Source organism: Quercus robur, chromosome 6 (assembly GCF_932294415.1).
Source record: "Quercus robur chromosome 6, dhQueRobu3.1, whole genome shotgun sequence".
In the NCBI taxonomy this organism is placed as follows: Eukaryota; Viridiplantae; Streptophyta; class Magnoliopsida; order Fagales; family Fagaceae; genus Quercus; species Quercus robur.
In genome coordinates, this window is record NC_065539.1 from 1771101 (window position 1) to 1785139 (window position 14039).

The 14039-nt window shown below is 34.8% G+C and overlaps 1 protein-coding gene across 1 annotated transcript; it reads right to left on the reverse strand.

Moving 5' to 3' along the window:
* Nucleotides 1-3901: 3901 nt before the first annotated feature.
* Nucleotides 3902-5338, reverse strand: LOC126689621 (uncharacterized). The gene is made up of 2 exons (XM_050384853.1): nucleotides 4268-5338; nucleotides 3902-4078 (listed from the first exon to the last, which is right to left on the reverse strand). The coding sequence occupies exons 1-2, from the start codon at nucleotides 5286-5288 to the stop codon at nucleotides 3975-3977; spliced, it is 1125 nt and encodes a 374-aa protein (XP_050240810.1). The 5' UTR covers nucleotides 5289-5338; the 3' UTR covers nucleotides 3902-3974.
* Between the last annotated feature and the right edge of the window lie 8701 nt (nucleotides 5339-14039).

Here is a 14039-nt window from a genome sequence, read left to right on the forward strand (position 1 = left end):
GTTCTTTCTCTCGCTCTCTCTCTCTCTTTTGCATGACCCAGAAATGATTTGAAGTGAGAATGAGAGTGTAAAATCATTTTCGGATCAACGGAGTAAATTTTGGTCAACAGGAAATGATTTTCCGGAAAATTTTATTTTCTGTTGCTGCCAAACACGCGGGTTTGGGGGAAAATGATTTTGGGAAATCATTTTCCCCCAAAACAAACGCACCCTAAATCAAACAACATTGTTTTAGACTTATTGGGTCCCAGCCCTTAAAACTGTTACTGTAGATTGTAGTTTTGAGTTTCATGAGGAGACACGCTGAAATTGCTATTCTTGACATCTTGATGCGGCCTTTATTTCAACACCAACATATCAAGCAACTTTTATAATGCTGGGTGAGAACTTCGTAAGATAGATTAGTATTACATTATAATTCAGAATATAATCTCTAACCATATGCTAAATTGAACGAAGAACCGAATCACCAAATATGATTATTCAGTCATCAAAGATAAATAATAGTACTACTGTAATACAGTAATACTAATCTATCAAAAAACAGTACTAGTATACTACTATTAAGAGAGTACGGACATTGAAGTGTTCAGTGGACTCTGGAACTATTGGCTATCATTCATTGTATTCTTATATGTTACACAGGGGCGGAGCCACATAGTGGCTTGGGAGGGCCGTGGCCCCTGCAAAATTTTTTTTTTTTTCCCATTAGACTATGAAGAAAAAATAATTAGGCCCCCCCAACATTACACAGCCGGCCCCCCCACCCATTTCTCATAAATTCTCCCAGCCCTCAATCAAAAATTAGTAACACCATCAAATTAAAAAAAAAAAAAAAAAAAAAAAAAATCTGTAATCTGTTCTACTTTCAAGCCAAAAAAAAAAAAAAAACCCAAAAAAATTTTGAACTAAAATCTGAAAAAAAAAAAAAATATATATATATATATATATATAAAACAAAACCAAGCCTAGTAGCCCACGGCAAGCGAAGCCCACGGCGAGCCCATTACAGGTAGCTCGCTCACGGCAAGCCCACGGATTCTCAATAAAAAAAATATATATATATACAGAGAATGAGAAATCGAACCCATCACGTCGCTGGCGCCTGCAAAAATCCCATCACGTCGCGTCGTCGCTGACAGAGATCAAACCCCATTACCCAATACAAAAGCAAACCAAAATCAGAACTCATCAAACCAAACACACTAACACAGAGGACAGAGCACAGAGGTGTTTATAAAAAAAAAAAAAAAAAAAAATCCCCAATACACAAACCAAAACTAAACCCAGCAACCCACGGACGGTCACATCGCCGTCGTCGTCGCCGCAGCGAGCTCGTTGTCGTCGTCGTCGCAACGGTCGCCCCTCATCACAGATTGACATCGACATCGTAGACGGTAGATCGGTCATCGGCATTCGGCTCATCGCTTTGCCGTCTGCGCATTTGCCTCTGCACCGGTGAGCCGTGAGCGGTGCTCGTCAACCTCATTGCTTCCTCCGCCTCCAGCAGTCCGGCCTCCCTCAAGGTTTTTCTCTCTAACTCTCTCTCTCTTTATCTCACTGAATGAGTATGACTGAATAAACTTATAAGTTATAAAGAATGGAATGAACTTATAAATGAAAGTATGAAACTCAGCATTTTTTTTTTTTTTTTTTATGTGGAACTGTGAGTGTGTGAGAATCTGATTGGCTGACTTTAACTTTTTTTTTTTTTTTTTTCCTGTTTTTGTCTTTTTAAATTTGGTTGTCCTGTGCTCCTTGCATCTTACACGCTCACACGCCTGCACTCATAACAATATATATAAATATATATATATATATATATATTTTTTTTTTTTGGGTCATGTTGTACAACCACAACCATGTTTGTATTGTGTGTTGTGTGTTTGTGTGTTGTAAGTGTTTTTGTTTTTGGTGGGTCGGTGGGTGTGTTTGTGTGTTGGGTTGGGCTTGTTGGTGGGTGTGTTTGTGTGCAAGGTTTTCAGACCCGGACCGTTCATTGAACCGTAAAAGGGAGAGGTTCAAGGGTTTTGAGGTCGAACCGAGGTCGAACCGTGATGACATCATAATTAATTTAATAATTATTTTAAATATATATATAAAAACATTAAATTAATAAATAAATAAAAAAAATTAACTAGAATAGTCTAATTCATTTAGAAAATGAAAATGTTCACATTCTCCTATATTTCAGTTGTATGCCCTGCAATTTTAACAACCAAGAAACCAACCCACAGCCCCGTTGCTTTGTTCAACACTGATATCAAGATTGCATACAACGAATAGCATATTGCACTTCCTGTAATGATGAAGCCAAAGTGAAAGAAAGCCCATTTCTTCTTGTAGGCCATGAATGCAGGTGCAATATTATTGAAAACTTTCTTGTCCAGTAGGAGAATCAAACAAGCCAAGAAAGCAACGTTGAACACTATTGAATGTAAAAACCAGTGAAGAGAAGGAATCCTTGGTTGTGCATCGATGGGAGCAGGGCAGATGACCAATTGTAGTGCACTTGAATCTGAGTTTACCTGAGCAGCCCCCACAGCTATTGTTACTTCCTCTATAACTTCAACAGTAGAAGAATTTTCTTCCCAAAAAAACTTGGCCATTCAAGTTAGGTAAATTTTCACAACCAATCACCCAAAACAGCTCCCATGAACCCAGAATTTTCACAACCAATCACCCAAAACAGCCCCCTTGAACCCAGAAAAATTCACAACCAAAATCCCAGCAAAACCCATTGAATATATCACCCAAAACAGCCCCCATGAACCCAGAATTTTCACAACCAATCACCCAAAACAGCCCCCTTGAACCCAGAAAAATTCACAACCAAAATCCCAGCAAAACCCACTGAATATATCACCAAAAACAGCCCCCATGAACCCAGAATTTTCACAACCAATCACCCAAAACAGCCCCCATGAACCCAGAAAAATTCACAACCAAAATCCCAGCAAAACCCACTGAATATATCACAAAAAATAGCCCCTATGAACCTAGAATTTTCACAACCAATCACCCAAAATGAACCTAGAAAAATTCAATTAAAACCTCATTGCAAACATAACACAGGACACGAAATTCTTAGCCAAACACCATAGGAAATCAACCAAGAAAAATTCTCATAATACAACCACACATTGTGTACAACCTTGTTTCTCATAATAATGTTTTCCAAGTTATAGTACACAAACATAATACAAAATATAAAATACATAGAAATTATCTCTAAAATGTTACAGTACACAAACAGAATACATAGAAATGTTTTCCAACCTTCTTACAAAAAGACATAGAAATTATCTCTAAAATACAAAACATAATTATCATAAATCATAAATCATCAATGTCCAAATCATCATGCTCATCATCATTCCCTGGAAATCCAGGAGGAGGGCCAACAGGTTGTCCAAATGTTCCCAAATCAATTCCTTCAACCTCACTGCTATCATCTACAGATTCTATACACAAGGTTGAACAAAATAAAAAGAAAAATCATAATAATGTTTACACAAGCTTAAAAAATAAAAGAAAAATCAATATAAGTTATTATATTTTTTTGCACATAAACTAACCTTCAATATTAGAAGAAGGCCCTGCACTTGCTGGATATGCACCCTCTTCATAAATTGCATTCTCCAACTCTTCATAATTAAGATATGGGTCCTCCTCTTCCACAAATACCCAAAAATCGGTTTTGTCGATACTTGCACAATCAATGGGGTCAAAATTAAACTTTTTGTTGTAAAGCCTGCATCATAAAATGTCATGCTCATTATTGGAATTTGAACATAATTAGTAACTAATAATTACATTATATAAATGACTTTTTAAAAATTAATATAATGACAAGATATAGCATTTAGTTACCTATGTTTCAATCGCAAGTTATGATGAACAAACACAAGATCATTGAGCCTTTGATGCTCCAATCTATTTCTCCCCTTAGAGTGTATTTGGTCAAATAAACTTCAACAACGCTCACATCCAGAAGAAGCAGAAGTTTGGCTAAGGATTCTAATTGCCAATTTTTGCAAGTTTGGAGCATCAGCACCCCACAACTTCCACCATTCATCTAATTTTCATAACACAACATAATCTAATATTAATTAACATAAACATATAGTCCAAGACTAGATTCTCAACATATAGTATTAAAGTAATTAGATTCCGAACTACATTACTTGAATGCAACACTAATTACTTGAATGCACACTATATCCTTTAATAAACATATGGTATTAAAGTAAACTAATTACTTCACCTGGATGAGTGGTTGTGCTTGTTGACAATGCAAGCTCTCTATCAAAGCTCCCAATACGGTCTCGAAAATATTGGGTTTCCTTAATTACCTTCTCTTTGTCACCATCATATTTTGTCCCAATATAGTCCAAAACAGCCATATGTACTGCTGGTTTCCGGCAAAAATTCTCCTCATCATATTGAAAAGCGGGATTTAACCAATATGCAGCAGCATGAAGATCTTTACGCAAATGTTTGTCCCAACGGTTTTTTATAATTGAAGTGTATGGCTTGTACAAGTGCTTCTTCATTCGGAAGATCTTCTTGATTCCCAACCGTGCTCTATGCATGCCCTCATACACATATCCTATTGCAGGCCTTTGATCAGAATCAACAATCCGTAACAAACGAATGAGCGGCGATGAAATCTTGACAAGAACATTAATATCATCCCAAAAAGTATTATCTAAAATGATAGAAACTACTTCTTTTGCCTTTGACTCTCTTGCCAATCGATTGTCCACAAAAAACTTGCTAGTCACTAAGGCTTGCAAGTCATGCTTATGCACATGAAAACTTCCAAATGAAAGAAAAGTAGTAGCAAATCTTGTTGCTCCTACACGTACAATATCTGTCCAACCAGGTCTCTTCCTCAACCAAGCAATCAAAGCTACATGATTATAAATAAAAACTGTAACTTTGGATGCACGTTTTTTAAGTCTCTCCACATGAGGCATGTCTCCCATATCCTGCAACACAAGATTCAGGCAATGTGCTGCGCAAGGAGACCAACTAATGATCTTATACTTTTCACACAACAATTTACCAGCAGATACATAATTGGAAGCATTGTCGGTAACCATGTGAACTATGTTTTTTGGACCAACCCATGTAACTACTTCATCAAACAATTTATATAAGTTTCTAGTACTCTTCACAATATCTGAGGCATCAACTGATTTTACAAATACCATTCCCCTAGGACAATAGATAAGGAAATTAATCAATGACCTATGTCTAGTATCCGTCCAACCATCAGCCATAAGTGTACATCCAACTTCTGCCCAATGCCTACGTTGTGACTCAACCAACAACTGCACCTCTTTCTTTTTGATCCCTCAACAAAGGGACCCGTACAGCATGATAAGATGGAGCTTTGTAGCCAGGACCAGCAGCAGCTACAGCATCAATCATCTTTTGATAGTACACTGAATTGACTACATTAAAAGGTATGCAATTGTCATACAGGAACCTTGCAATAGCCATATCAGCTTGCCTCACCCTTTCTTTACTTTGGAACACACTTTTAAGACCAGGTTGAGCTCCTGGAGTAGTTCTTGGAGCAAAATAATTATCCACCAGATTTGTACCCTTTCTTTTACCTAAAACAAGTTTTTTAGGCAACCCACTACTATACACCTCTTGAACATCTTCATCTTCTTGTATATCACTATTTGTGGAAGGCACACTAAACATTTCTGCTTGACATTGTTTTTCAGCTTTTTTCTTCAACTCAAACTCCTTCACATATTCCAACATTTGGTATCTCACATCATGAGAAACCTTATTACATGATCCAATATCACCTTTTATCCCCGCAAGGTGTTTTTTCATCATATTAATACCCCCACCTTTATATGTTTGCCTACAATACATACATGTGAAAGTATTTCGTCCCTTCTCATCCGCCCCAAGGCTAAAATGTTCCCAAGTCGGATCAACCTTTTCCCTTACTCTAGAGCTAGACTCCATTACATTGGAATCAACTTCATGTGATGGAGTAGACCCGGTCTCTGTTTCCATTTTAATCTAAAAAACTAAACAACCAATCAAACACGCATAGACCCATCAATTTTTGAAATACAAATAGTCAAAGAATCACAACTTCATACACAAAGTCAAATTAACAAACTAACATACACAAAGTCATAGAGTCAAAGAATCACAAATTGATCTATAGGTGCTAATATAGAGAGAATCATAAACTAAGCCAAATTGTTGTACCAAGCACAAAATAAAATGAAATGAGAATCCAAACTTTAAGTCTCTCTCTAGCTCTCAAATTCCCCGATCAACCAAATGTGGGATATAAACCCATTAACTTAGTCCACATATAAGTACAGCCAGATAGAATTAAACTCAATCAGAAATTCCAATCCTGTCACATTCCAAACTTTTACTACTTCATCACAAAACTCATCAGAATATTGCAATTCAGGTCTAATGCAATAACCAAAGACAACCCACTAGAGGAGAGTTCAATCCACAATTCAAATCAATCATACCCATATACACAATTCAGCATAGAAAGGAGAATTCAATCAGCTAAACCGAACAAAAAACATAAGTAATGCCAAGAACACAAAGTGCTTCTTTTCATAACCAAAGAAGTCCACAATCCAAGTCAAATAGTAATGCTAAGGACACAGCATTTATAGCTTTATAGCAACATTTTACTACAACTCCTAACATGATCCATTGTGATTGGAACAATATAACTTCTACTAGGTTCACAATATGCCATGTCAGCCATTGTGAAAAATATTGTCCCTATGCCATTTCTGATTCCAATAACACCAATCATAACATGCCAATTCTTAGTTGCATCATTAAGACTTTATATTCTATTATTCAAAACAAACAGCCAATCAAATCCATACCCACATTCATCATAACAAGAAACAAAAACAACAACAAAATCGTGATGCTTTCAGTCCATTCATACACGATATGGTCAAGTTTGATGTTCAAAATAAACCATATCTTCCAAATCAACAATGCTTTCAGCAAAAAAAAATCAACAATCATCATCCACAATCATCCACATTTTCAATTGACCCAAATCATCAACAATCAACTTGCAAAAATTAACAAAGAAAAAACAGATTAGGGGTAATAAAGTACCAAACGACGGCGACGGCGACGAGGCACAAAGTGAGTTGCGACGGCGACGAGGGAGAGAGGCAGAGATGAGCGTGAGTGAGTGAGCTGCGATCTGGGCTGACTGCGATCTGGGCTGAACTGCGACGGCGAGAGAGTGATTGAGACTTTGAGATCGAACAAAGGTGGAACGACGGCGATCTGGGCTGAGCCAGAACGGCGGTGGAACAAGGGTGGAACGGCGGTAGGATTTTAGATTTAAGGTGGAATGACGGCGATCTGGGTTGAGCCAAAAGAAGGGTGGAACGGCGGTGGAACAAGGGAGGAACGGCGGTAGGATTTATGGTGGAACGGCGGTGGAACAAGGGAGGAACGGCGGCGACGAGGGATAGAGGCAGAGACGAGAGAGTGAATGAGAGAAGTGAGGTTTCGTGTGATTGAGAGAGTGAGGGTTTTGGAGTGTTCTGGAGAGAGGGTTAAAAAAAAACAAAGGTTGAACGACGCCGTATAGGAAGGGGAAAAAAAAAAAAAGGCTGGAACGACGTCGTTTTAAGGCAGAAGTAATGCACCCGTTCAAACCGTTTGAACCGCTCACGGTTCACAGAACCGGACGGTCGGACTGCGGTTCAGACGGGTTCATGCTTTTTTCGCATAGAACGGTTCCTTACCTTAAACGGACCGTGAATCTGAACGGTTCCCGGGTTTTACGGTCGGACCGTACGGTCCGGTCTGGGTTTAACAACATTGTTTGTGTGTTGTGTGTTCACATATTACCCAAGTTTCAATTTTGGAATTGAAACTTGGAAAAAAACAATTTAAAAAAATTTTGAGAATCATATAATATAAATAATATCGGTTTTTTTTTTTTGTTTTTTTTAAAGGACTTCACCATCCAACTTTTATTGATTAATATTATTTTAGTTGCGGTCCATTAGCTAATGGATACAATAGATAGTTAATTAGTTACAGTATCACTATTATACTATAATTAGTTAATTGTATAATTAATGACAAATAAATTAAAGCAATATAGTTTATTGTTACACTAAACAACATTAATTAAAGCTATTTAATTAAATTAACTAATACATTATAAAAGACAAATTAATTAAATTATTTTTTTTTTGGTTTGAGGGGTTATTATTAATTAAAGTTGTATTAAAAATAGGTTGACTATTTAAATTATAGTGAAAATTTTGTTTTTTTCTTGAGTATGAATAACATTCATATAATTAAGTAAAAATTTCTAATTAAATTTTTTTTTTAAATTTTTTTCAGGTTAATTTTTGAGTCATATTCTTAAAGCTAAAAGAATTATGAGCAAACGAAAAACAATTGATGCATTCTTTAAGAAACACTGTAACCGCACATTGTAATTTTCTTTTATAATAGTGAAATCCCTGCAACTTTGTGGACGTAGGCAAATTACCGAACCACGTAAATACTGTCTTGTGCGTGTGATTGTTTTTCTTTTGGCGTTTTCTTTTCGCTATTTTTTTGTTTCTCACATGTTTGGAATTTCGGTTGAATTCCCAACATGTTCAAGTATATGATGATATATGAAAGTTGATAATTTTGTATCCAATAGACTTAAGAATTATATTTAGTATATTTATGTTACAACCCGGCCCCCCAAGTGTTCATTCCTAGCTACGCCCCTGTATGTACTTGTATTCCCCTTTGACCCAAAAGGTGCCATTTTCATTGCCACGCCCAAGTAAGCAAGACGGATTGAAGCACTGATTTATGGTGCCCCACTGAATTAAAAAAAATAATAATTAAAAAAAAAAACTTTGCTCGGCACAAATCCACGAAAAATAGTATAGTCCCTCAACCAAAGGTGGATTTCTTGCGATTGTTTTTGGATTTAAGAACTTAATCAATGGATTTGAAACAATAATTGTTTGTATAAATTTAACACTTGACGATTTGGGTTTTGGAGATTTTATTTAAACAAAAACACTTGTAATAATTGGATTTAGAATGACATTTTACACCTAATTATTTAAAATCTATGAATTAATAAATTCAAATACATTCATAGAAAAAAAGAATTGTTATTCATTTTCTACTCAAGCTATTGGCAATGCTAACCAACCACTATCTACAATAGAGATTACAACTACTCTCAATCAAATTTCTTGAACCAAACTCACTTACGTAACATACAACACTCACATATCTCAGAAACATAAACAAAACCTCTCACAAATACAAACAAACTCACTAGCCTAATAAATACAAACTCATAATTCCAAAGACCTAATACACCTAATAATTATTTCACATTAAAATTAGATAAATACTCAAACTAATCTTCAAATATTATAAAACTACTTTGTGTTATTCTAATAGTCTTTTCCTCTCCCTATGTGGGTAGACTTTAAGCTAAAACTACCAACCATTTTCCTTTGCAAAAATACCTATTTATAAGGCTCAATTATTAATTCAATAAGAAACTTTAATTCCATCTCAAGGATTATTTTTTTCATTCAAGCCAAAAAAAACCAATTAAGAATTTGAGTCAATTTCTAGCAATTTCCACATTAACTCACATTCCATCAAGCAATCATCATTTTTTATTTGTTGTAGGAACTTTGCCTTAATGGAAGCAAGTTTTCTTTAAAGAAGACAACTGTTACACGCAATTTCAAAGCCTTGATACACCCATTAACACTCTTACATAAAAAGATACACACTTAGACTACTCTTGAAGAAACTTACTTCATGTTCTTCTAAAAGTCTTTTGTTTTCCTCACATGAAAGGTCAAGGAATATCCAATTACATATTCAATAAGAAACTCTTTTTCCATACCCAATTACATATTCAAGTTTATCCTATCTAACTAAAGTGTGTTCCATCTTCATACTATACTTCCTCCTTTGCTAGTCCCATAGAACCTACCAAAATGGTTTTTTTTTTTTTTTTTTTTTTTTTTTTTTTTTTTTTGTGTAGCACCTAGGTAAATGAAAGAGTTTGGTGATAATTTTAGGTCTACTTTGAAGAAAAATGTCCCAGAAAGTAATAATGTCTTTCTTAGAATTTCGACTTAAAAAGTAAACTAGATATGAGAAACAATACTTGTTGCGTTTGCCTTGCGCGTCTGTGTCATCGTTTTATGCGTCTGGTTTTTCAGTTTTTTTTTTTTTTTTTTTTTTTTACCAATGCCTATTGCACTGTTCATGGGACAGTGCAATAAGGTATATGAACAGTACTTTCAAGCATGAACAGTAATTTTTTATTAGTATTTTTATTGTTTTCAATTTTCAGCAAAATAAGCGATATTCAAACGCACATGTGTAGAGGCATACGAAGATTGTAAGTCACTAAATTTAATTTTTTGCTGAGAAGTCACTAAATCAAACCAAGATAAATAATACTAGTACTAGATCACCAAATATGGGCCGTTCGATATGATAGTTTAAGCAATACTTTTCAATTTTTAAACAATATTACATGTATTTTCACACTTTTTTTACCAATGCCTATTGCACTGTTCATGGGACAGTGCAATAAGGTATATGAACAGTACTTTCAAGCATGAACAGTAATTTTTTATTAGTATTTTTATTGTTTTCAATTTTCAGCAAAATAAGCGATATTCAAACGCACATGTGTAGAGGCATACGAAGATTGTAAGTCACTAAATTTAATTTTTTGCTGAGAAGTCACTAAATCAAACCAAGATAAATAATACTAGTACTAGATCACCAAATATGGGCCGTTCGATATGATAGTTTAAGCAATACTTTTCAATTTTTAAACAATATTACATGTATTTTCACACATTTTTTTATCTACACATAATTTCAAAAAATACAAGCAATGTTTCCAGAACAACGTTACCAAATGGTCCAGTCATCAAAGATAAATAATAGTACCGGTGTACAATTATTACAAGATTACATTGAAGTGTTCAATGGACCTATTGGGCTATCACCCCTTGTAAATTTGTAATTTGCATTTCTATATGTACTTGTAATTTGCATTTCAAAAAGTATTGTGTCATTGCCACGTCAAACTAAGCAAGACAGATTGAAACGCTGGTTGTTGATTAAAGGGTCATACTAACGAGTGCCCTAACAATTTATTTTAGGAAAATTTTGACATCACTTTTATGGGAAATTAAAAAAGCTGTCAAAACATTAATTGTTTTTTTTTTTTCTTTTCCCATAAAAACTTTCTTTAACTAGATTCTTAACCAGTGCCCTAAGGGCACTCGTTAGCGTTTCCCTTGATTAAATGGTGCCAACTGGAAAAAACTTTTGCTCGGTAAAAATCCACCAAAAATACTTTAGTCCCTCAACCATAAAACAATTATAGATTTCTTGGTATTGTTTTTGAATTTAAGAATTTAATCAATGGATTTGAAAAAAAAATTGTTTGTAACACATGATGATTTGAGTTTTGGAGGTTTTATTTAAACAAAAACAATTGCAATATTTGGATTTAGAATGACATTTTACACATAATTAATTCAAATCCTTGAATTAATAAATTCAAATACATCTATAGAAAAAATAAATTGTTATTCATTTTGTACTCAAGCTATTGGCAACATTAACCAAAATCCGCCATCTACAATAAGGATTATAACCGCTCTCAATCAAATCTTATGAACCAAACTCACCTACTCATACATACAACCCTCACATATCTCACAAACATAAACAAAAACTCTCACAAATACAAACAAACTCACTAGCCTAATAAACACAAACTTGTAATTCCAAAGACCTAATACACCTATTAATTCTTTCGCATTGAAATTAGATAAATACTCAAGCTAATCCTTAAATATTATAAACCTACTTTGTGTTCTTCTAATAGTTTTTTCCTCTCCATATGTGGGTAGATTTTGAGCTAAAACTACTAACTCTTTTCCTTTGTGATGTGGGATGCGGAAGCGTCAATAAGTAGAACATGTCTACTTCTAGAAAATAAGAAACAAAACATGTTTGCATTTGAATATAACCTCGAATCCACGAGAGTTCCTTGAATTCACAAGGAGAAAGGGTTCTAGAATCCACCAAAGAAATAATAGAAAAAAGTCTATATTTTTATTAAAATAAATAATTGTAAAAAAAATGTTTATACACTTAGGGACTTATTTAAGGGTTTTGTAAAACTTGACAGACAATCAAATATATTCTAAAATAACTCCTAACTGATAGCTAACTATATTAGAAACCAAATTTGACATAAAAAGCACCTAAAAACATGGAAATAAATGACCTAAACCTAAAATAACAAATTTTACATAAAAATACCAAAATTAAATAGTAAATTCTATCCTACATCACTTTACAATGGTACCTAATTTTAAGACTGTACAGGGGCCTTTTTTGGTTGCTCAGCCATGTGTGGTCTGTTGGAGAGGTGACCTTGCTAGACTTGGGTTTGTTTGGGAAGTTGCATTCAGAACTCAACATTGGGCCACGTGGTCCAATGGCTACTAGCGTACTTTTAAGCCTACAAAACCATTAAAGCCAAGGTTTAAGAATCATGATAATGGTCGAATAAATATATAATATGTGTTTAATATAATAGTTTTGATTAATAGTTGTAATAATAGTTGATAATATCCCAGCAGAGTGGCAGTTTGCCATGATAACTTCAAGATTGAAGGCGAAAAATGGGTGCAATTGGAGGGAAAGTGAGTATGTCCAGCTGTGTGTAGAGACTGGTTAAGTTTGCCCCTCTTATCATGCACTTAAATGAGTTTTCCCCTTAACAATGTTCTTTTAGTTGTGTGAAGTTATGGATAGTGTTGCCTTCCATGAGAAGGGCTTTGATATGAGATCTTGGTGCCTTCTAGGAGATGAGTTTTAGCATTAAAAGTTTATGCCTTCCATGAGAAGGGCTTTTGGTATGAGTATTTGATATCTCTTGAGGAGTGTGGAGATGGTAAACGATATAGATGTTTTGTGGGATGTAGTATTTGTAATATGTATGATATATGGAAGTATGAGAGATATGGAGGTTAAAGATAGTAAAAATATGAGATTATAACCGCTGGAGAAGTTGTAGAGATTGCTTTCCAAGAGAAAAGATTTTGAAAGAGAAGAGCATAGAGGCGTGTTTATGTATTTAGAGATAGGAGCAATAAGATAGGTGTATTTTTTGCATATGGAGAGTGAGAGAATGAGTATAAAAGGGGTAATAGTGTTGTAGTGTGTTTAGCAATGTTGCTGAGATTTATTGCTAGGATATTCTACTGGAGGATGTATGAAGGCTTATGAAGGGCATTTATAAGCTAAGGGCTGAAGAGTTTAGTTCCTAATTTAGAAACTAAAAAACCCAAAAGCTCAGAACTTCATTAAGAACTTAAGGAGATTATTAGAGGGAGAGAGAATAGAGAAGTTTTTGAAAGAATCATTCTTCTCTCGTGGTGTCCCCCCTTAAGGTGTTGATTTTTTTTTGGGGGGGCGGGGGGTTTCTATTTAGCTGAGTTTAAGGGGGGGTTTTTTATCAAATAATCTTAACCAAAATCTGCCCCAAATAACAATAAATTTTCAGAAAATCCATCTTAAGATTTGGTCAAAAATGGTATGTTTAGGTTTAAGGTGTTCTTCCTGTTTTGGATAAGAGCTGCTGGGGAAAGAGCAGCAGGAAAGAAAGGTATTTTGGCAAGAGAATGATAGTTATTTTAGTTGGTTTTGGATTTTAGCCAAATGTAGAAAATCAATAATGCTAAGGCTGCTGGGTCAGCTATTACACATGTTTTAAAAAATCTGTCCCAACTGTCAAGAAAAGTTGTGATAGTTATTATGAGATAGTTGTCACAGTTGTCATAAGACAGCTGTTGCTTTGGGCAGAAGTAGATGAGGTCAGTTGGGTGATTTCAGACTGCTGGAGAGGACATTCAGCATTTATTTCATGGATTTGGCTGAAAATGATAAGATCTTTTTCA